Here is a 22004-nt window from a genome sequence, read left to right as displayed (position 1 = left end):
GTACAAGATGGCGTGTGAAGCACGCAATCTGCGCCTCCTCAGTCATCTCAGTTGACTCCTTTCAGCAGTCGTGAGAAAGTATCACACAAGTGTGAGCGAAACGCACAATTCACCATCTATAAAGTGTCGGTGATAACCATGCACGGGCCTTGTACTTGCGCATTAAACCCCCACGAAGCTCGTGTACGTGCGTTTCGAGACAATCAGATATGTCCTCCACTCTCAGATTGGGAAGCATTGCGCCCGACTTCGAGGCTGAGACTCAGATGACTGCCGGTCCGATCAAGTTTCATGAATGGATCGGAGACAACTGGGCCGTCCTCTTCTCGCATCCCGGCGACTTTACGTGCGTCTTTTGCTCTCAAAAGGCCATGCGACATTCTCGTGTGGCTTGGAATTGTGATTGATGAATTGACTTTTCCATCCGGCATGTAGGCCTGTATGCACGACCGAGCTTGCCGAAGTCGCGCGCCGTGCAAAGGACTTCGAAGCCCGCGGAGTGAAGGTCATCGGTATCTCTGCGAATAACCTGGACGACCACAAGGCATGGGTGTGTAGCGCCAGGGTACTTTGATTCACCACATATATGCTAAATGATTTGCCTTTTACAGGTAAAAGACATCGAAGAGTGGGGTGGCAAGGTTTCACCGATTGATGTCCAGTTCCCAATCGTATGTACCCTGCTTCACCCTTCTTCAGTTCATGTTTCTTCAAGAGAACTTAATATATCTGTTTTACTCCCCTCATTTCGGTAGATCGCAGATGCCGACCGTAGAATCTCTACGCTGTATGACATGTTAGATGCTCTAGACCCCACGAACCGGGACGCAAAAGGTCTTCCGTTCACTGTACGTCGAATTTCCATCCCAGAAACTTCGTACCCTGTATGGAGTTCCAAGTAACTTCTTTTATCCGACTCCTTTAACCGCCAGGTCCGCACGGTCTTTGTGATTGACCCTAAGAAAGTCATTCGTCTCACAATCTCTTACCCCGCAAGTACGGGCAGGAACTTCGACGAGATTATCCGAGTTATCGATTCTCTCCAATTAGGAGACAAGCACCGTATTACTACGCCCGTCAACTGGCAGAAGGGCGACGATGTCATCGTCCACCCGACCGTTTCTAATGAGGAAGCAAAGATCCTGTTCCCCGAATTCACTACACACAAGGTTCGTTTCATAAACCGGTGTATTAAGATCGTGCCTCTTACAATCTGCTTCCTCATATGCAGCCCTATCTGAGAACCACCCCACTTAAGGTCTAATGAGTTGACATCGGAAACAGTTATTAACCGCTATTATAAGATGTATTTGGCGATAAGAAAAATCAATGCTGTAAATCTGTACCGAAACAATACACATCCGTATATTTCTTCCGTTCATTTGTACTTCCTGATATGTATAATGCTTTGCAGTCAACTCGAAGATGCAGTTACGCCATTTCCAAATACCCGATCAATTTTCATTCGTCTGAAAGGCAAATTTCGCTCAATAGTCAGTCATGGATCTGCATATGGTCACCATGTCGAGCATCCATACCTGTCCCATATGACTTCTCCTGTCGTCTTGCACCGGAAATGCACTATTCGGTGAAACGGAATCTGCGGCAAGAAGCTAAGCCTGTGTCCGATGACCGGTCAAGGTACGGGGGAAAAGTACGCACGAAGGTCTCGTCGTCGACGTCCTTACTCCAGCTGTTCAACGGTATTTCCTTGATCCCCAAAAACCGATCCTCGTAACCAATAAGATATTCTGCTTCGTCATATCGCGGATCCCACAGCAGGCGGTTGTACACGTCAGCACTCGTCCTGAGTCTCTCCGCAGGAACGTGGTCTCCAGCCTGCACGTCGCCCGCGGCCCTGCGTTGCTTCTTCGATACGGATTGATTTACGACACTCTCCTGACGATCCCGATCGTCTTCGACTTCTTCCCAATACGAAGCAGCGCCTGTCCCAGCTTCTTCACCTTCCGCAGGGTTAACGGGTTCATCAATACCGTCATCCCTCCATTGAGGCCTATCGTACCCGATGTTCCCGCATTTCATTATGTCTGCCCGCGTACATGGCGACACTCCGAAGAAGCATGTCGACACATCAAAGTACGATGTACTCGTTCGGACGTAATTCTCAAATGCTTGTAACACGCCGATAATCGGTTTCGTACTCTTTTTGCTTTGGTGAAGCTGCAGCCCTAGCAGATAGAACCCTTGCATAGAAGAAGATCTGCCGTCTGTTATCGCCTGACACAAGTGGGTGAGACGTTCTGGCCAAAGTCGTACTGTAGCTTGTTGATCGGCTGTATGAAGGTTGACTAACAGCTGCGGGAAGCAATCATTATATTCAATCGTGATATCAACATCGAGATTAAAGTCAAAAAGAACCATAATAAGACGAACTTGAGTAAGCCGTGATTCTACGAAAGCGAGTAAGGCCCGGGCCGCTGTGCAATTTCTGCCCCAATAGCTCACATCTATCCTAACAAAGCCCTTGAAATTATCAAGGAAATTAGCAACTGAGCTCGCCTCGCTCCCACAGACATCCGCAAATGACGTGCCATCGAGCAACGGTTTGTACGCGAGACACAGTTCTCTGGTAATCGTTTGCCGAGTGAAAAAAGTGGCATTAGTAGCAACGTTATTGATTGGCCTCTGTGGGGATAAAATAACCATCGGGTCTGAAACGGATCTCTTGTAAGTTACATCTGTCAAAGATACAATCTCTGATGCCCAGGGAAACGCAGAATAGACTTGAAAGAATCGTTTGATATACTCGAAGACGCTAACAGAGCCTGATAATTTTTCCGCTATTCGCCGCAGCATTATTGCCAGATGCGCTCCTCCAAGGAATCCCATACGAGGGGAATATATTCCACGCCGGATGCAAAACAGTTTGATTAGCCGGTAAGCAAGTTGAAATGACTTAATCGAGGGTGTGAATTCGCGAAAGCGAATCTGATCGTGATAGACATCCGATACCCTGGAAGATGGACCAGGAGACAGGCTATTATAATTCATTGGATTTTTGAAATTCAACCAGCTAGGCAAAACAGAGACACGTAAGTTTGGAGAACTGAATATATTTAACGTACTCCTTAGCTATTATAGGTGCTGTGCAATACTGCACGTTGAGTGTGAACTCTCCAACGCGAAGGATCATCATCCGTATGAAGACATCACTGATAATGCGGCTGAGGATAACGGAATACTGGTCATGGGAATTATTCGCGTTAAATTTATACCGAAGGATCTTCTCCCGAAGCATGGTCCAGAAGGTCGCAGAGCTGATGTTACCCACGACAATGCAGTCGATATCACTAGTTGGAAAATGGAGATTCATTGCGAAACTGCCGACTAGAATTAGGACTAGCTTGACAGATGATCCCGTCTGCATTGTACGAGACCTGGCAGACACATTAGAGGGCTTCTCCGCTAGGCCCACCTCAGCGCCGTCCTCCCGCGAAGCGTTGATCACTTTGCAAAACGCCTCAATGGCTGCTTCTTGTCGTTCTTCGTGCTTCGTATCTGGGATCGTATCCGCTTCCTGTGCGAAATCCAATAAGTCGAAGTCCGAGGTCGCGCGGGGACCATCTTCTCCACGTAAACACGGCGGCTGAGAAGAAAGGGGGGTCACGAGTGGATCACATTGAGTAGATGAAGAACACGAAGAACACAAAGAACACATCGAAGTATTAGGAGAACAAACTCTCCCGGCCGACGTCGGAACGGGTAAAGCGCCAGGCTGCAGGGCCATTGTTCGATTCTCCACGCGGGTTAGATCGTACACGGATTGCGTCTTCAAGGAGGGTAGTCCGTGTGCTGAACCATAATGCAATTATACTTGGGGAGCAGTCGTCATGACTCGTGCTGGGTTGCTGGACCCGCCAAACCTGTGTCCAGTTCGGAGCCGTCACGTGGCTGCCTGACTCGCATCGTCTGATACCATATCCACCAGAACGGAAATACTTTCAGAACAAGGTGGCCTTCTAACCCTGACAGTGAATAAATAGTATCCGATGAGGTTCTTTCTCTTGTACAACGTATTCGACGGCCGTTGAGTCGGACGGTGCAAACACCTGGAAGCTTGAGGCAACGAGGCCGCCTTGTGCTGGTCATGACCAAAGTGCTATTCCAGTAGATTATGTTCTCGAGATGTTTCAGATGCTAAGAACTCATGAAGTTTGCCTTAAGTGGGAAAGAGTTTGTCCGCGACAAGAGGGGGGTGAGTAATCCGTCGTTGATGCCGTATCACTGACGAGAGTCTATTCATTGTCTGAGCGGCGTTGCTAAAGACAGAGAATCGGCAACACGGACGCCTTCGTCTTGATGTCTCGCTGCTTCGGCGTCAACTAGACTGTCAGGTGGGCGATTGCGACTGGTTTGATGAGCTGTCTTATCTCCGACTGAAAAGTGCTCAGGGTTCGGACCACTGCTGCCTTGTGTCCAGCACCTCATGGAGAGTCGCTTCGCCAGAATGGTGGCTCACATATTGCATGAAGCAAGAATGTTTTCGCACCTGCCCACAGGGTTGCTGGTACCTCATGTAGACCAGATTCAGTGTTAATGAAAATGGCTCCAGCATGAGTTTATCAGTAAGTTCCCCGAGGCACACGAAGCCTCTATTGACGTCAATGAAAGGAGTAGAAGAAAATTTGGAGCTCAAGACGGCAACGGGCGCTGAATGTCATGGCGCGCATTTGGGCCCCAGGATATGGAGATCCTGAGCAAGGCAGGAGAAGCGGGCGTTCATATCCACTAGGCTCCAGCCGGTCCCCACAGGTACCACGAAGGACTAGCGAAGCATATGCGCTGCTCGCAGAGTTGTCACACAGGGGACGCGTCCAGACTCTGTCGACTATACGTAAAGTGACATTGTCGTTCGCCGTCCATTCAATTGCGCTCTACAGGAAAGACGGGCCGTCTAGTACCAGAAGGCAGCCGCCAATTCTCTGGTGAAGTTATCTGAGCTAAAGCGACATTACGCGCGACGGACGTTCTCAGAGCCCGGACGAAGTGGCCACATTCTCCCAGAGCCGGTATACGGCATCATTGTCTCAATAGCTGCTTCCAATCCTCTGTTCCAGACCATGCAGCAGGTTATGGATGTTGCCGGAATATATGGTTTCAGAACTCTGTTGTGAGAAAATGCCAATGGCGTGCTGGACTATCAGGAAAGGATTCAATGTTGCCTCATTGACATTAGCGCGGACTCATGTCGAAGACTGTATCAAGATGAGTTGTAAATGGATAGATAAAGACTCATGCGTGCCGTTAAGAGCGGATATGCTTTGTTGCCACTCGCTGAGCGACGCGACTTTATCCGAGTCCGGATGCGCAGAATGGAGAAGCACAAGCAAGCACAGTGAAAATTGAGACGGATAGAAGACCGCCCAGTCCGCAGCCAGAAGACAAGCCAATAGCTGCTTGCTCCCCAAAGCAACCAAGATTTGAAAATGGATGAGAACAGCCCAGAAGACTAGACCAGAGTTAGCGGCATAGCTGAGATTGATCGTCCGCTTGATTCTTCTCGACAGTAACAGACCAGGAGTGCGAGATCGCGGTCAACCACAGCAAAGGCGCATTTTGGCAGATGGGAAATTAGTTCGGCAAAAGCCGACACGACCCTGAAGGAAACGCGTCCTCCTGCGACGCGCGTCACGAACACCATCCAAAGCTGCTTTCCTCCTTACCTCTCTAACGACATTCACAACGATGGCAAATGCTGGTAGTGGAGCGTATAGGTACATATTCACTTGTTCTTTTATTATTGTCATTGCTTAATTCGGACGTAATGCAGTTATTCTCTTACCGTCTTCTCTCCGAGCGGCAAACTCGTACAAATCGAGCACGCTCTCGCCGCAGTGTCCCAGGGAACAACGAGTCTAGGGATTAAGGGTGTGCTTGGCTGCTTGATACAGTGCTCTATGGCGCCTTATCTTACTGATCTAATTCAGCAACGAACGGCATTGTAATTGCGACCGAGAAGAAATCATCCTCTCTCCTCATTGACTCCTCCATGCTAGACAAAGTATGTGTCATATGTCCCAATATCGGTATCGTCTACTCGGGGATGGGTCCGGACTATCGTGTGCTTGTGGCTAAGGCCCGGAAAAGTGCACAAGCATATTGGAAGGTGTACGGTGAATACCCACCAACGCGCGTATTAACTCAGGAGATTGCAACTGTGATGCAGGAAGCAACGCAATCTGGGTAAGCACCTCTTGTTTGAGTTTACGAAGCAACAGAAAGAGTTGACAATTGATTCGTGTGCTGACAGTGGTATCCGTCCGTTCGGAGTCTCGCTCCTGGTCGCTGGCTGGGACTCACACCGAGGACCCATGCTCTACCAGGTAGATCCATCCGGCTCGTTCTGGGCCTGGAAGGCTAGTGCAATAGGGAAAAATATGGTAAATGCGAAAACCTTCCTTGAGAAACGGTCAGCGTGTTTTACTTAATTTGTTACTGTCCGCTGATTCATTGTGGTCTATTGTTAAGATACAATGATGATATCTCTCTAGAAGATGCCATACACACCGCACTTCTTACCCTGAAGGAAGGATTTGAGGGCCAGATGACCGAGAAGACGATAGAGATCGGAGTCGTTACCATTCCTACGGCAGAAGAACTCGAGGCAGAGAAAGTGGGCGCTGAGTCGGGACGGCCGAAGCCGACATTCCGTAAGCTCTCGGAGGAGGAAGTTCGGGACTATCTTGCATTGTAGGTGATGATATGGAGTACGCGGACGCTATTGTACGTTGTTTAGGGGGAATATAAGCTTTTCAGCCTAATTTGCTTTGCTCAGCCACGCAACGCGTGACTTTTAGTGCTATCAGGGGGCGTCCAATTTCCGTCGACAAGGTCTATTACACATGGATTACTCCAGCCAGAAATTAAGCTTGCAAGCTCACGTTACGTCTGGGGACGCGCGGGGGAATAGGGATATTAACGCGGTGGCCGATCGGTTGGACTTGCCGAGCCTCTTTTTTGACTGATTAGGAGCTGGAGAGCAGGGTAACTGGAGCGCGGGTACGTGTAGAGGACAGAAACGTTGCACGGAGGCCAGCAAATGAGGTGTTTGCGCAGCGGGAAAGTTTGGATAGAGAGAATAGGAGGAATCTAATGATGAAATGAAAGGAACGTTCATTGCATGTTGACACGAGAAATTCGTGTTGGTGACACGCGCACGACTAACCGGTGGTGACGGCAGAGATCAGGGTCGTTCTAAGGCCGAAGACAAGTCCAGGGCACACAGAACAGGACAGAACAGGATGCGGCGTGAATATTATTCTTTGAGTGAACCTACCTGGGGCACACGTGGATCGACACGTGGCGCGAATAGCCGACATCCGAGAGCTATGCTGCTGCAGTCCCAGTGGACCAGTGGACCACCGCGTTTCATTCATTTATTATTACTCTTTCCTTTGTTGTTTATTCCTTTCTTATAACCTATTTCTCAATCTTATTCCTCGCCCGTCTATTCTCGATCACCCGTCCCTAAGCCGTTCCTGGCCTCCTCTGCATACAGATCTCGATGGCGCTTCCTTTCTATCTCTGGTGTGGCATACTCGTACCGGATGTATCCTATGTAGTTTTAGCTCATCATTGCCGTCGCCGCAATTAAACGCTGCGCAGGCTTCTCTTCCTCGTGCGGTTTTCATTTTCATGCACCTGCCTGGGCCAGACATGCCAGATGCGAGAGCGGCGACGGAGGGTGGCAGCAGCGTGGCCCAAGACAGATGGGAAAGGAAGGTAGAAAAAAGAATCGAAACAAAGGGAAGAAGTGCGAGCAATCTGAGATGCTTTGCGTGCATTTCCGAATCCGAAATTGCGCGTCTGCGATGGGATTAATGAGCATATCGAGTACAACGCGGAGATGCATTGGTGCAAGCAGAGAAAAAAAACAGCGTGAATCATGCTAGCTAGCAACTCCTGGCACCCAATAGTGGCGCGATTTGCGTGTCGGCGATTGCAAGATTGGTGGTCTGTGTTTCAGATGAGGTGACAAGAAGAGGCAGGAGTGAACAGCAGACCCGGGACTGTGAGTGATTCACTGATTGGAAAATGCGGTACAGATCAGGATGTTCGTTTCGCCGACTGAATGGGCAACGGCAGAGACTGGGACTAGCGCAGTCGACTGCACAACCTTCTATTGCGCCCTCGGCCGTCTTCGTGTCTGTCCTTCCTGAGTGAGCCTCCGTCTTCCTTCGATTCCGGCTCTCTGGCCTCTGCTTATCTCCACGCATTACGTCCTCTCCATCACATGCCGTTTGCAGCGCTCGTTCGCTGCTCTTGCCTCCAGCCTGTCATCGAAGACGCTCGCACTCTGTTTCAACTTTTTCTTTAAGCCCAAGCTTCCGGCCATCTCCGCCTCCCTAGCCTACCCCCACCATGCATCTCTGCAATATCTAAACAGGATATGTGAAAGCTACCTCCCCTCCTCCGTATAAAGGACACATGACATAGCCCCGTATTTCCATCCTTCCATCCTTCCCTCCCTCTCTTCCCCCCTTGCGCTCTTCATCTGTACATACTACCGCGACCCCTCACCTCTTCGCTTCTTCGCATATCTTGGCTTCTCATCCAGTCCTTCCGCCAACGTCCTTCCGCCTCGGAAAAATGGCCGACCCCAACAACACCGACCTGTCTGTGTACCAAGCCAGAATGGCTCTCAAGAAACTGGATGAGGCTCGCCTGCACGAACGTTGTCCAAAAGCGTGCAAAGCTTGCAGCCAGAAGCATCGGAAAGTATGCGGAAGTTTCATTTCTGCCGACGTCATGGTCCTGACAGTATCTGCAGTGTCAATTCAAGACTGGTGCATATCCGAAATGCGATTTATGCGCCAAAAACAACAGGGAGTGTGAAATTATTCCACCTGTGGCTCATCCCAACAGTCGAAGGACGGACGATCCTGTATGTGTTTTCTTTCCACGTTCATTTCGCTATGCTCATTTCTCGCCAGAGCCGTGCAGCTGGCCCTTCATCTTCTCAGACCCACCAGTACGCCGCGGAATACGCGTATCCCGCGAGCCCGACCTCTAACACACGTGAACGTCCCAACAGAACGTCTCAATATTCAAGCGACTCATCCAATGGCAGTCCTGTAACAAGTAGCCACCCGTCGACTCCCTATGGATACCCGCAGAACGACTACCAGCACAATGTTAACACTCCTAGTGGACAGGTGTCACATGCGTACCCGAGTTCACAATCTCAACAGAGCCCGTATGCGGGTAACCTTGCTCATACTCACGCGTACACTCCGAGCCCGTCTGGCCTTAGTCCAACTCAAACTCGCGAACAACAGCCGTACTACGTTCCCTCCCAAACGCATGTCCAGTCTCCGCCGAACTTCGTTCCGAGCTCCCATCAATGGTCCGGGACCCACGGAGTGCAAACGCAAGCAGCGCCGCCTTCAATTGGCCAAGGTTATGCATATCCTGGTGGTTCGCATTCCACAACTCCGGCACGTCAGGCGTCGGCGCCGAACGTTCCGCAGATCCATACGAATCCGGGCCAGTCGTACATCAGGTGCATATTTCACAACGAGCTTTCTTCATGTTATTTCTTGCAGCTAATCAAACTCTATTGCAATGTGATCAGAACGGCTCAAGGATATCAGGTAGCGTCTCCAGCTTCACCAGGCGGGTCCTACGGAGTTCCAGGCAACACCATGTATCAGATGCAAGCTCAGGTTTGTCCCGGTCTCGGCTTCGGAATTACCAATCATTCCTGAAGGACGCGACTGTTTAGAACACGTCCGCCCGATACGGTACTGGCAATAGCGGTCAAGGGTACGATCAGACCATGACTAACGCTAGTTCGGTGAGAAGCTTTGATTCTAACTGCAATCTATCTTCCACGACTCATTTCTATCGGATGCTTTTTCCCTACTTAGGGTACCGCAAGTGGAGGCATGTATTACCAGCCGAACATGCATCAATAGACATGGGTCCAATTCAGTGCCGTTCTATTCAGGACTCTGATCTCTTCTCTCGTCTATGATTCGTCTGTTTCTTGCACATTTTCTTCTTGATCCTGTTTTGCACGTAGCGCTGTGAGTTCCTTTCCCCCTTTGGTAAGAGAATCGACGATCGTCTACTCTCCTTTCCCTGGTCCCTTCAACATGACATTAATTTCTTGGCGTGTTATTTTATATGGCTTTTCGTACATCAGGATGTATATAGTTTTTACGCGATTTGTATGGTTCTGTATGGTATGGTATGGTACAGTATGGTAATGTAATTTGGTTCCGTAATTTTTTTAACTAGTCAGTATTTGGATTGGAACGTCAGATTGGTGTGTAGCGACCCCATCGTTTCTGTGTGAGCAGCCGACCCACGTGTATGCGCGCTTTCTCTCAGAATCCCTGTTTCCCCCTTTCGTGCGCATTCCTAGCAGGAATTTTGAATTGAGATCCCAACGCGTTGGACTGATAGCTCTCCAGATCTCGCAATTTAGTCGCCTCTTTCAGGATGGGAGAGGTGGTGCTGTCATCACACACTTAACTCGGACTAGTTACTTGCTCTCGATCACTCACTTCATTTCATTTATTTATTTCTCTTGTTCACCCCTCCCCGTTGACGGGGTAAGCGGTATTTCCTTACGCGCCTAGCTAGCTAGCCAGGTTAGCTTTCACTAGCTTGGCTTTTTTTGTTAAACTAAAGTTTAGCTTCTGAACTATTTCACCCCTTTTTGCCACTTTGCCATCTGCTGACTGTTACTCGATCTCTCCCCTTTCTCGTCCTCTTTGCGTAATAATCGTTGTGGCCGTTGGCTTTGGCAGAAGTAAAACCAACTTGAAGGGTGGTCGTCAGGGCGTATACCTACCTCCCTGACACTACCTGACACTTCTTGAACCTTCCGCACTCCTTTCCGTTTCTCGTTGCAGAGACGAGGAACCTCTTCGTAGCCTTCTTTCATTAACCGGGGCTGCCCAAGCAAGTCCGACGATGGTGGCGTGTAACGCAAGTAAGTCACTTGACTTAGTGAAAGCCAAATTTTTTAAGGGCATGATGGTGGTGGTGTAGGTGGTGGCGGTAATGAGTTAAGTAAGTGAAAAAGGTAGATCATTAATAACTAGCTTCATGTAAGGCAAATAGGAACGGCACTGTTCATTTTTTTTTCTGGGGGACTACTAATTTCCTGCGTCATAGAATCATACATAGTCACATATGTGATATATTTCTAACTTTGTCCTTCCTTGGAGTACATGTGCGTGAAATTTAAGCCGATCAGCGTTTGGTGCACTTTTGGTTATAATGGCGGATACACAAAAGAGTTGCGTATACCATGCGTTATGCATTCGAAAGCCAAGAGAGCTAAGCTCTTATTATAGCGTCGATAGATGCATGAGTCGTTACAAACGCGGAGAACTAAGAAACGAAGAGAGGGAAGAACAGAAAAAGAGGTATGAAAGTTGATTTGATTCATTGAATTTGTAAAGGGGATAACAAGGAAACGAAGATAGAGGGGGTTTGTAGAGGACGGAGGAATCTTAGTTTCAAGATTCAAGATTCGGGGACGCAGATGTCCCGTAGTTATATTTATTCCTGCCTTTATTGATACAACACTAGTGCATGTCCAAGATTCAAATTCGTTCGTTTATTTGTTGCTCTTTTGATATAACGTACTGTACATAGATACATGCGTGCATAGATCTGTTCTGTTGGATCTTCCGTGTTAATTTACCTCGCTTCTCTCCTTCTCACAGTCCAGCCCCTGCTAGTTTCAATGCACCCTGTCACATTCCCCCTTATTCCATGGACGCTGATATTGTAGCTTCCCAGAACGGAAGTATAAACGAGCGCCGAAGAAGAGCATTAGAAGGGCCAGTCGAGCTTCTCGCCAAAGTTCCAGTGGATAGCCTTGATGGAAGTGTATTCGTCCAGGGCATAACTCCCGAGCTCACGACCTAGAAGGATAAAAGGAGTAATGATATGTCAAAAATCGACAATGCGGACGCGAAAAGGGAGAACGTCGACACGCATGACGAATTGGGATGCTCTATTTTTGTTCTGCTCAGTTATCTTTTGTAATACGCACCTATACCGCTTTGTTTCTTTCCCCCAAACGGCACGTTGTTATTCAAGATGTTGTATTGGTTGACCCATACCTAGCGATCAGCATGCCAAGTGAGAAGACAGAAGCTAGGACGTGAGGCGAACATATGGTTCGGCAATGCTGAACGTACCGTTCCGGCCTCAAGAGCAGATGAAACGCGCATGCATTGATTGGCGTCATCTACAAGACGTCCAACGTCAGGAGTAGTTCACCGGAAGCGACCGAATACAATATGATATTGGACGAAAACATACTCGAGTGGAAACCAGCGCCGAGTCCATAGGACGTGTCGTTGGCGAGCGCAATTGCTTCTTGCTCCGTTGCGAACTTTGCGACGGCCAAAACAGGACCGAAGATCTGCAGCGCACGCGGTGAGCACGCGAGACGAGGCACGGGGACACGGGGCGGAATACGGAAAGGGAACGGGAGAAGAAACGGGGTCGGCTATTACCTCCTCTTTCACAATCTTCATTGAGGGCGTGATCTCGCCGAATACTGCGAAGATAGTGACATATCCACATGAACAGATGTCGGAATCCCACCATGTCAGCAATACGTCACACACTCAGTCGCCCTTCGGGAAAACAGATAAACACAAACGCAACTTGTTGGATCGACCCAGTATCCGCGCCCCTTACGTTTCTCTCCGCCAATTATCACCTTAGCGCCCTCTGCTTTCCCAGACTCAATATAGTTCCACACCCGTTCGTATTGCGTTTTCGACACCTGTGCAGATATACCACGTTCGTCAGCACATACCGAGTCTCGCCGCGGACTTGAATACGGGCAAGAGCGAAGGACGCGACAGAAAAGGCAAAAGACAAGTGCGTACCACCGGACCAGCAGAAGCCTTTTCATCGAACCCATGAGATACAACGAGTTCCTGCGTCTTCTTCACAAGAATCGCCATGAACTTGTCGTATATCGTGTCTTGCACGAACAGCCGAGAGCCGGCCGTGCAGTCCTGTCCATTGTTGTACAAGATTCCGAGTCCAGCCCAGTTCGCAGCTAGGCAAGGTTCAGAACACATCCGCGCTTCAGCAACTGACCTCCTTGTAGCACCTCATTTGGGACTCTACTCTCACCTTGATCCAAATCCGCAGACTCAAAGATAATGTGTGGCGACTTTCCTCCAAGCTCCAAGGAAACCTAGGACATGGAATCAGTTATGCTTTCACTAGACTAATCTCGATCACGGCTCCGTACTTTTTTCAGATTGCTTTTCGCGGCTGCTTCCATTATTTTACGACCTGTCACGGTGGACCCTGTGAAAGCAATCTTGTCCACATCAGGATGAGCTGCGAGCGCCGCTCCTCCGACCGAGCCCAGTGAAGGTACCGTGTTGATGACACCGGGAGGAAATCTGAAGATCGATAGACGCATTATTAATGTGAGAGAAATCGCATTTCAAGTACTTAACACACCCTGCCTCCCTGGCAAGTTCGGACAGTTTCTGATAGAGAAGCAATGCATGAGTCTCCAAGAAGATCAGCATAGATAGAAGCGGATATCCTGACGTACTAAGGCAGACAAGGGGGTAATTTCCGAAGGTTTCATTACGATTGTACATCCAGTGGCCAGGGCAGGTCCAACCTTCCACGCCCTGAGAGTTAACAGCGAGAATCAACTAGGGTTGATAGCTGGAGTCAACCAGGTGCTACAAACCACATCTGAATGGGATAGTTCCATGGAATACTGAATATACATGTAACTGAGCTAACAGTTCGCGGATTAATTAACAGACGTACATCTGTCCGCAAACTCCGATAGGCTCATGGCGTGTCAAGCAGAGCTTGGTATTGTTGTTCACCTCGATCGTCTGATAGATTATTGATATTGATGGTTAATTGAGCAATTTGTAAATGCTGCGTAGCGTCCAGGCAGGATAAGGATAAACTACGAACTTGACCGACGATTTTGTCTGCCCACCCGGCATAGTATCGGAGACATCCAACAGAGTCGGCAATATCCCCCTCCCTAAGATGAGCCCGGATAGTTAGTGCTGACTTATGCGGGATAATTCGTGCGGGTAATTATAGCACTGGATAAATGCGTCTATTACCTTGCGATCCGGACAGGCTTGCCGTTGTCGAGGGACTCGAGTTGGGCGAGTTCTTCCTGGTCGCGTTCGATCAGATCTGCAAGCTTGTTTATCAACTTCGCGCGCTCAACGCCGGTGACGTTCTTTCCCCAAGTCGTCTTGAACGCTTTGCGCGCGGCAGCAACGGCGAGGTCGATGTCCTTCTCGGATGCTGGGAAGTTTGTGTTTTTGGTTTAAACAAAACGTAAGTTAGCACTGATCTGCACGTCAAACATCGCGATTCGGGATGGTACGAATCTGAAGTGCGACGCGAGCATGTACCTGCCGAGATCTTGCAAATCACCTCCTCCGTTGCAGGGTTGACGGACCTGTGTACGTATGGCGTTTGCTCTCAACAGACAAGGTTTCATGCTTAGTAATGTCTCTCACTCGATGGTTGACCCATCCACGGACCGAACGAATTCATTGTTTATGAAAAGGCCCGTCTGAAGCGATATGGACTTATTCGAACCCGGAACGGAGATTGGCACTGAGGCGACAGACATTGTTCTGCGATATGGGAGTGGAAGACAAGAAGCAGAGTTAGCGGCGAGGGTGAGAGCACTTCGTATATGAGCGGTTCTAAGGCGCTCCACAGGCCGAGATAACGTGCACAGTCGGAGGCTAAGACGAGAGCCAAGAATGCAAACCATAGATAACGTCTCCAGATCAATGCACCTTTTGCGGTGTTCGAGCGAGAATAAGCGCACGCGAGAAAAAGATGCGTGCAGATATTGGAAGACGTGTCGTGAATAGAGTGTCGGAATAATTAGTAGCGAATGGTGCAAGAAATAACTTCAATAAGTTGGTGGTGGAAGGTGTCAAGGTCGAGATAATAAAGTTCAGAACTGGTCGAAGAAAATGGAAGACTATTTTAGCTGCAAATCGAGTGTATGTGACATAAAAATATGATGCAGAATTCTCTCAAGAACACAATGGCTGAAAACGAAAGTAGGAAGCGAAGCAAGGCCATGGTGCAAAGATAGACGTTAGTAATCGGCCATAGGCTGTGGGCCTAGACTCTGGCCAATAAGAGCAAGTGCCTTCCAAAACGAGAGCCAACCAGACTGAGGCGCGGACTTCGCGATTGGCCCCGATTGCAGGTCCGGCTGACGTAGGTCACAACCGAACTTTCTGACATTTCGCTGGCCTGGTTTCCGCGCATTCCTTTTTCACCCGATACCACCACCATCACCATGTCTGTCCTCGCCCGCTCTGCTCTTCGTGCTCGCGCACCTGCTGTCCTTCGCTCGACTGCAGTCCAGCGTCGTGCGCTCCATGTCGAGAACGTCGTAGGCAACGTAAGCGTGCTATTTTTTTAACACGATTTTTGGTGCACCGACTGACACTGGCTTGCAGGCAACGCCGTTCAAGCACGACCCGAGTATGAGGTTCTCCTTCGCCGCAAAGCTCGCGGCTTTCCTCCTCACGGGCGCACTCCTCCCCGTCGCTGCCTCTGCCTACCAGCTGTACGTTGTGCCACATTCGTTTCTTTCGTTTTTTCAATGCTGAGCACTTTGTGCGGATTTAACAGTCGCAAGAAAGCATAGATAGCAACTATATATTCCATGCTAGACACCTCTAGATATAGAGACTAGATTTGTAGATGCCCATTAGATTCGTAATCATCTCCATTGTAGACGCAACACTCAGCATTGCATTAATAGATGGAGTCCCGATTGACAAAATCTTGTCTATTAATAAGATCCTCAAGATGATTCTAAAATACATTAGTGATTGATACAATCTCCATATCCGAATCTAATATCACGGATCCCGCATTTCACTGTCAGAACCACGCGAGGCGCCAGCTTTCCCTGCTTTCTTCGCAGCTTTTTTGGCCTGGTTTATAGCACGGCAGTCACAATAGCGCGCCATGAACGACGGGTCGCCCTCAATCGCATCTAGAGCTATATCTGAAGCACGCCGTGCAGATGCTGTTACCGACGTATCCGATGCACTCGCCAAAACAATATCGTGAACAATAACTTGAGCCATCAATCAGTGACTGTCCCTTTCAGGAAGACAGGCACAACTCGCACGTACCTGTACTTTCGACCGTATGGCTGTACTCGTTCTCGCGGGAATCAATAGAATCCTTGACAAGTTCAAAGTTCTGACATCCTTGTGACTGGAAGAGCTCAAATAGAATTTTCGTCGGATGATGTGAAAGAGTGTGCAGCGTGATGTGTTGGTCATAGAACGGCGCTAGCACCTTGTCAAAGAATTTTTCTGCCCCAATGGGAGAGAAATTATCCGACACATATACCGCTCCAAAGATTGACTCAACGACATCAGAAAGCGCTTTCGGAGGCTCGACATCAACCCAGTACTGTCCGGGTTGCCGGTCTTCACGTGCAGCTTGCTCATGCTCAGCAAGCTGTCTCTGCTCGAGCTCAACAGCATAGCTCTGAATACTCTTCTCCAAAGCCGAAGACTCGAATAGCAGGTGCTCGTGTAATCCCGACCAAACACAGACAGCCGCTAGAGCCGCATTAGAGACCATCGCACCCTGCAAAATACACCGAGCAGATAAAGTTCTAGTCAGGTTCTGAAGTAGGTTTAATGAAGGAGTTCTCAAACCTTCAATAACGTTAGCGCGCCCGGAGACAATGAGCTGTCCCTATCGTAAATGTGACGGATAACGACTTGGAAAGAATGTAGCACATCGCATCAGTATAAATGTGATATGTAATATGGAAGACGAAGGACACGCGTGAGTGCGGTCCTCAGGTTCTAGCCAAACTCACGGAAATCCAATATAGCATCACCGATAAATTCCAGCCGTTCGTAGCTCGTCATTTCATTCCCATGTATGGATGCATGCGTCTTCCGTACCCCGACATCGGGGATGTCACGTTAGCACCGGTACCGATGAAGTCACCTTAAGCTCGGATACTCACAAGTGCTTGTGCTAGAAGGTGCGGATGATTGAATTGGTGTCCGATAATGGCTTCTACCGCCTGGATGGACCCGGTCCGAAGCCTCGCCGTCACCTCCGGAGGGGGAGCAAGCGCCTTCCGCCCGAAGTCCGACCATCGGTCAATGTGGGGCACCGGAACGTTCAGCGCCTTCGTCACCTTTAGCGCAATCTCTCGTCCGCCGGTGACATACGCGGCACCTATAATCGCCTCCGCAACATCGGCTACTGCCTAGTATGAAAAGTCACAAAGGTCAGAAGTCACGGAAGCCTGAAATCCAATCTAGCACACACGCACTTTGTCTCCGAGCCACTGAGTGTTGAAGCTTTCCTTTTTCTTCTTCTTCTTGCTAGATTTCTTGCCTGGCGTCACTGTCCCGGAGTTTGGCTGACCATCATTTGTCTTTCCAACCCCATTTTCATCAGAAACATCCATAGGGGTGCTTTCATTAGTTTGTGTCTCCCCTACCTTGGGTTCACCTGACCCGCCTGCATGTGAACCACTCTCTCTGCCTTTTTTCGCACCCTCGGCTTCTTGAACCTGGTCTTGAGTTGGCAACTCCCCTTCTTCCAGCTCGTGTTCTCCTAAGTCCATGGGTTCCTCATCAAGATGCATCTTTGGCGGTCGATATACTATGAAGTTCGGCGGACACCACATTCTTGGCGCCAATGGCTTGGACTGGATATATTGTGGCAACCCACAACGATTCGCATTGCGCAAGAGAGACCTATTGCTGATAATCCGTTGACGAGACACGTGCAACGCCCCCTCATGCAGAGTAGGGAATGTTACGAAGAGGTAGACAGAGGACAAGTACTTCAAGTACGCATCACCTAGATTATCACCGTAAGCCAATTTGAGAAACCACCAGGTATATATGCATTACCGAGTAGTTCAAGGCGTTCATAGTCAACATCCACGAACGCTGCTGGCGACGAAACAGCAGCAAGCAGGTCGTACTCTGCAATAGAGTGGTCAAAATACTTGGCATTTAACTCCTTTATTAGTAAGAAGTCTTCGAGCTTGCTGATAATGGATGGCAATAAAGATATTGTTCGGTAAACACTGCGGCGACAATGCATGTAGCATATTAGAGTAAAGCAACCTTGTATGCATTGCCTTCGCTTACCTTGCGGGTATCGTAGACTTGACACACAGTTCTGGAATAAGATCTGGAGAGACTCTTAGTATTTTTTATTGTGAAAGGATTACAAAAACTTACATTTGGCGGGATGATGCTTTGACTCAGCGATTTGCCTGGCAGTCGGATTGAGATGGCTGACCAACGACGAACAGACTTCGACCTCTATTAAAGGTTGCTTGTAGTCCTGCAGACCTTCAAATCCCCTGCGACGTGCTCGACAGTATTCGACGAGATTGTCGAAATCCTTCTCCCTCTAAATCAGGTGTTAGGTTTGAACCGGAGAATAATGTCCTGAACACTCACAGGGCTATCCTGTGGTTTTGATAAAGGATTGAGATCAGGACGCATCCTTACACAATAATACTTTCGTGTAAACTCGGCCCATCGGTCTTGTATCAACGCATCCTCAGAATCAGCAATGAGTGTATGCACGTCCTGTGTATTAAGTGCGGCAGCTGCCTTCGCTGCGGCTAGTTGCACTTTGTCCCAAGGTATGTGATCAACGACATTTGGAAAATCCCATCGCTGGCCATCGTCAGGTCCACCCTCACCCACATCGATCTTGAAGTCCCTATATAGAGGTGCAAGGAAATAAGGGATGCTGTCCAGGGCACATATATATGGCTTGTTGGTTATACTCCGAATCATTCGAATGGTATACTTGTACAAGTCTTGAAGCATGTCATCATCAACTTCGAACGCTTCACCGCGCTTGAAATGCACTTTCCCGGCAACACCAGAGTAGTAAATTTTGAATGGGAAGAGCGGTGGAAGAGGAAGCCGAGTCAATATCAATATTGGAGAGTGTACACCTCCAACTTCAATCGCATTCGGATCCACGACGGGGTAAATAATAGTCGGATATAGACATCCTCGCATGATCGGTAGGGTGTTCATCCAGAAGTCTGGTCTTTTGCGAGGATAAAGGCGTGTCCCCATCGCTCTATTCTGTTCCTGCAACCTGGAGGGCAACAGGGCCTCCTCTTCTTCCCGGTCACTCATTTCTTCGATCATCTGAGCAGAAATGTATGTTGTCCTTTGTGGTCTGGTCGCTGGGAGAGGCGGTCGAGGGAACAAACGATAATCGAGAGCACCAAGGCTGTAAAGCTCGTAGCATGTTTGATAACAAGCCATTCGGCGGGCCTGAGACCTTGACGGGCTTGGTGAACCTGATACTCGTCGAAGCGGCGCACCGGGTGGAAGTAAAACTGTGCATATGTACATCGTCTTAGATGACGGGCCATCTTGCAGTTCTTCATATTCGAATAGTGGCTTATTTAGTCGTCTTTCTACATCTCCAGCTGCAGGAAGCTGAGAAGCAAATCGATATACCACCGTCATAGCATCCTGCACAAATATGCGTCCGCTCGTTGTCGGATCCTGTACAAAGCTCTCGGGATCGTCATTGTCCTCATCATCGCTATCAGAACGATATGGATCGACTGTTTCGCGTAGTGGTACAGGAGGAATAGCACTTCCAACGCTCGTTGTGACTCGTTGGACCCATCTTTCCATCCTCCGATCTATGCGTGCAACGTCAGCTAGGATACGGCGATGGACATCGCTTCCTCGCTCTGCCATGTGGATAAGGTGGCATTGTTGACCACGGGCGCGTGCCCGACAATGCGCATATGAAACCTGACTCTCGAACAGATCAAACCTAGGTACTGCGTCAGCCGACATAACTCAGATTAAATGCGAGTTAAACTACCTTATCACAATTGTTGCCGAGCAAATCTCTAGATCCTCAGCGAATTTCGTCGCAATAAGTAAATTGTAAACTCCCGTCCTAAAAGCATCTAATACGTCCGACTGCAGTACTTTAGCCAGAATGAAGTAAAAGCCTTAACAATAGATGCTGTTACCTGAGCTGAGGTTTCCGCCAGTGGACCGTGACCTACGAGGGCTTGTGGTCGAATGAATCCGATTTGATCATCCAAAGTCCGGAGTAGATCCGCTAAGACATAGGCAATGCTGCGCTTTTGGACTAAAAGAAGAAAGGTTCCATATACCGATGTTTCATGAATAGGACAGGAACGCACCGAAAATGATTCCACGGAATGCGTCGCCTTGTGGCTCACATGCCTTCAACACTTCCATTAGTCTCGCAAACTTCGGGGTGATATTGAAGCCTCGAGATGATTGATCCAGATTCGGCATTGTGAATAGCCAATTCTTAATTGTATTCCTGATTTTGCTTTTCGCACTTCTAATCGCGGCTTCGGAACCAGTTTGCAGCTCATCATCTTCCTCGAAGACCGGTTCATTAATATCCGACTCCGCTTCCATGTCCTTAAGTGCACGACGCCAGACAAGGTCACAGGCACACGCGCCTATTTCACTCAGAGCGTGCTTCGAGTTGCGAAAGTGGGACCTGAAAAGTGACATATGGGGATCATGTACAAGCAAACGTTTGAGTAACGGGGTGTCGACAATATGGACCTGCGGGTCGTAGAAGACGACCAGCTCCATAGGCTTGTCTGGTAGGGAAAGAATCGAATCGCGTGTTGCATCCGTGAAACCATGATACTTTGCATCGAGGACGTTCTCGAGCTTGAGGAGACTAATGTCAAAGTAAAATGTCGCGTCTGGAGACACAACAATGGAGCCGAATATCCGTGGTCGTGACTTTTTATCGGTAACGTGGAAAAAGTCTTTCATCAGTAATTGGATAGGATGAGACTCATCATCCTTAGCCGGCATCAAGTCATCTATGACCATGAAATGAATGTGGGAGATTGCTAAAGTTCCTTGAACCAAAGAATCGAATAAAAGCTGCATATATTGAGGTAAGTCGCATCTTCATGATGGCGTTGTAAGTGCTGACCTTGGCTGCTACAACGACAACCTCCTTTTTGCTCGACATCTCATTCCAGCTCTCCAGTGACGAAACGTGCGAAGAAGGTGTATATACGCCGACAGACAAGCTGCATAGTTCAGCCAATTGGACTTCCCGCGCGCTTGCAGTTGCTGTATCCCTGGCAGTCTGTCAGTAGTCGTGTCGCAAAAGAGAAAAACTTCGATATTTCGTACTCTACGACCATCAGTGCTATTCGCCGTTTCCGAGTGACGCTGACAGGTATTTCTCGTTCCGAGGCACATGCCAATATGAGTAGTTCAGACAGTGTGTTGACCTTTTCTAAATTCGATGTTTAGTGATACGAAGATACTGTAGAACAAATCAACTGACGAGAGTCTGACTCTAGAAACGCGATTGCTAGAGCCGTGCGTTATGAGTGGTGATGAGAGAACAAGAAATAATCCAGTACGCACTATTTCCCTGGTTCGCCTGTAAAAGCAGAGTTTCTTTGAAATCCTCACTGCTTGCATATTGCTGTGACACGGTTTCATAAGCACCCTCTTCTTCTATGTCCATGAGTTCCGGTAGTCGACCGTGGATCGCTTCTGAGGAAGAAGCATCAGGAGCATCCATCCTGCTTCGTTTGGTTGGATGTTCTTCAGCTTGGAAGCTGGATCCATCGAGTTCAGCTTCATGCACCGTGCGAGCCGCTTCGGCTGCCGGAGATGCTTTGCGCTTTTGACGTGAAGGCGAAATGATTGATGTATGGGGTTCGGGATTGGAGGTAACGACTATTGGTGAAGAAGGGCGAGAAGCTGAAGTGGCTTCGGGGATTGAGGAATCGTTTCCATCGCTATGCGTGCTGCTGCCATCCTCCTTTTTCCAAGCCTGCTTCCAAGCCTTGAGCATTGCATCGAAACTTGAGAAAAATAGAACGCAGGTTGTGAGGGTATAAATCGAATACGGATACAAACTTAACAAAGGCGCGTGGCTCGAGTATACAT

General features: G+C 48.8%; 6 protein-coding genes across 6 annotated transcripts; 4 read left to right on the top strand and 2 right to left on the bottom strand.

The window, feature by feature from the left end:
- Positions 1-154: 154 nt before the first annotated feature.
- On the top strand, positions 155-2906 carry FOMMEDRAFT_125499 (cysteine peroxiredoxin). The gene is made up of 9 exons (XM_007268174.1): positions 155-346; positions 436-550; positions 612-671; positions 756-848; positions 933-1169; positions 1232-1469; positions 1539-1600; positions 1663-2316; positions 2395-2906. The coding sequence occupies exons 1-6, from the start codon at positions 210-212 to the stop codon at positions 1262-1264; spliced, it is 675 nt and encodes a 224-aa protein (XP_007268236.1). The 5' UTR covers positions 155-209; the 3' UTR covers positions 1265-1469; positions 1539-1600; positions 1663-2316; positions 2395-2906.
- Positions 2907-5706: 2800 nt separating this feature from the next.
- FOMMEDRAFT_135236 (20S proteasome subunit) lies at positions 5707-6715 on the top strand (the record flags this gene model as incomplete). Its single annotated transcript, XM_007268173.1, has 5 exons — positions 5707-5735; positions 5792-5889; positions 5949-6204; positions 6272-6430; positions 6490-6715. The coding sequence occupies 5 exons, from the start codon at positions 5707-5709 to the stop codon at positions 6713-6715; spliced, it is 768 nt and encodes a 255-aa protein (XP_007268235.1).
- A 1787-nt stretch (positions 6716-8502) lies between these two features.
- FOMMEDRAFT_147640 (uncharacterized protein) lies at positions 8503-10248 on the top strand. Its single transcript, XM_007268172.1, has 6 exons — positions 8503-8739; positions 8792-8905; positions 8955-9523; positions 9596-9686; positions 9746-9817; positions 9891-10248. Exons 1-6 carry the CDS (start codon positions 8611-8613, stop codon positions 9936-9938), a joined length of 1023 nt encoding a protein of 340 aa, XP_007268234.1. The 5' UTR covers positions 8503-8610; the 3' UTR covers positions 9939-10248.
- A 1566-nt stretch (positions 10249-11814) lies between these two features.
- On the bottom strand, positions 11815-14641 carry FOMMEDRAFT_89325 (NAD-aldehyde dehydrogenase; the record flags this gene model as incomplete). The annotated part of the gene is made up of 17 exons (XM_007268171.1): positions 11815-11906; positions 12038-12107; positions 12186-12235; positions 12322-12412; positions 12507-12550; positions 12661-12781; positions 12888-13063; positions 13141-13204; positions 13262-13418; positions 13480-13508; positions 13577-13658; positions 13721-13750; positions 13804-13874; positions 13960-14032; positions 14118-14307; positions 14418-14464; positions 14526-14641. 17 exons carry the CDS (start codon positions 14639-14641, stop codon positions 11815-11817), a joined length of 1503 nt encoding a protein of 500 aa, XP_007268233.1.
- A 690-nt stretch (positions 14642-15331) lies between these two features.
- On the top strand, positions 15332-15685 carry FOMMEDRAFT_158073 (uncharacterized protein; the record flags this gene model as incomplete). The annotated part of the gene is made up of 3 exons (XM_007268170.1): positions 15332-15436; positions 15495-15604; positions 15670-15685. The coding sequence occupies 3 exons, from the start codon at positions 15332-15334 to the stop codon at positions 15683-15685; spliced, it is 231 nt and encodes a 76-aa protein (XP_007268232.1).
- Positions 15686-15902: 217 nt separating this feature from the next.
- Positions 15903-20903, bottom strand: FOMMEDRAFT_135233 (ribonuclease III; the record flags this gene model as incomplete). Its single annotated transcript, XM_007268169.1, has 13 exons — positions 15903-16123; positions 16182-16647; positions 16719-16783; positions 16886-16964; positions 17039-17287; positions 17354-17889; positions 17943-18121; positions 18186-18228; positions 18279-18453; positions 18504-19860; positions 19912-20020; positions 20092-20187; positions 20243-20903. The coding sequence occupies 13 exons, from the start codon at positions 20901-20903 to the stop codon at positions 15903-15905; spliced, it is 4236 nt and encodes a 1411-aa protein (XP_007268231.1).
- Between the last annotated feature and the right edge of the window lie 1101 nt (positions 20904-22004).

This window comes from Fomitiporia mediterranea, assembly GCF_000271605.1.
Source record: "Fomitiporia mediterranea MF3/22 unplaced genomic scaffold FOMMEscaffold_8, whole genome shotgun sequence".
NCBI lineage: Eukaryota > Fungi > Basidiomycota > Agaricomycetes > Hymenochaetales > Hymenochaetaceae > Fomitiporia > Fomitiporia mediterranea.
The sequence above is the reverse complement of the archived record's forward strand: the minus strand, read 5'-3'. Positions and strand labels throughout refer to the sequence as shown.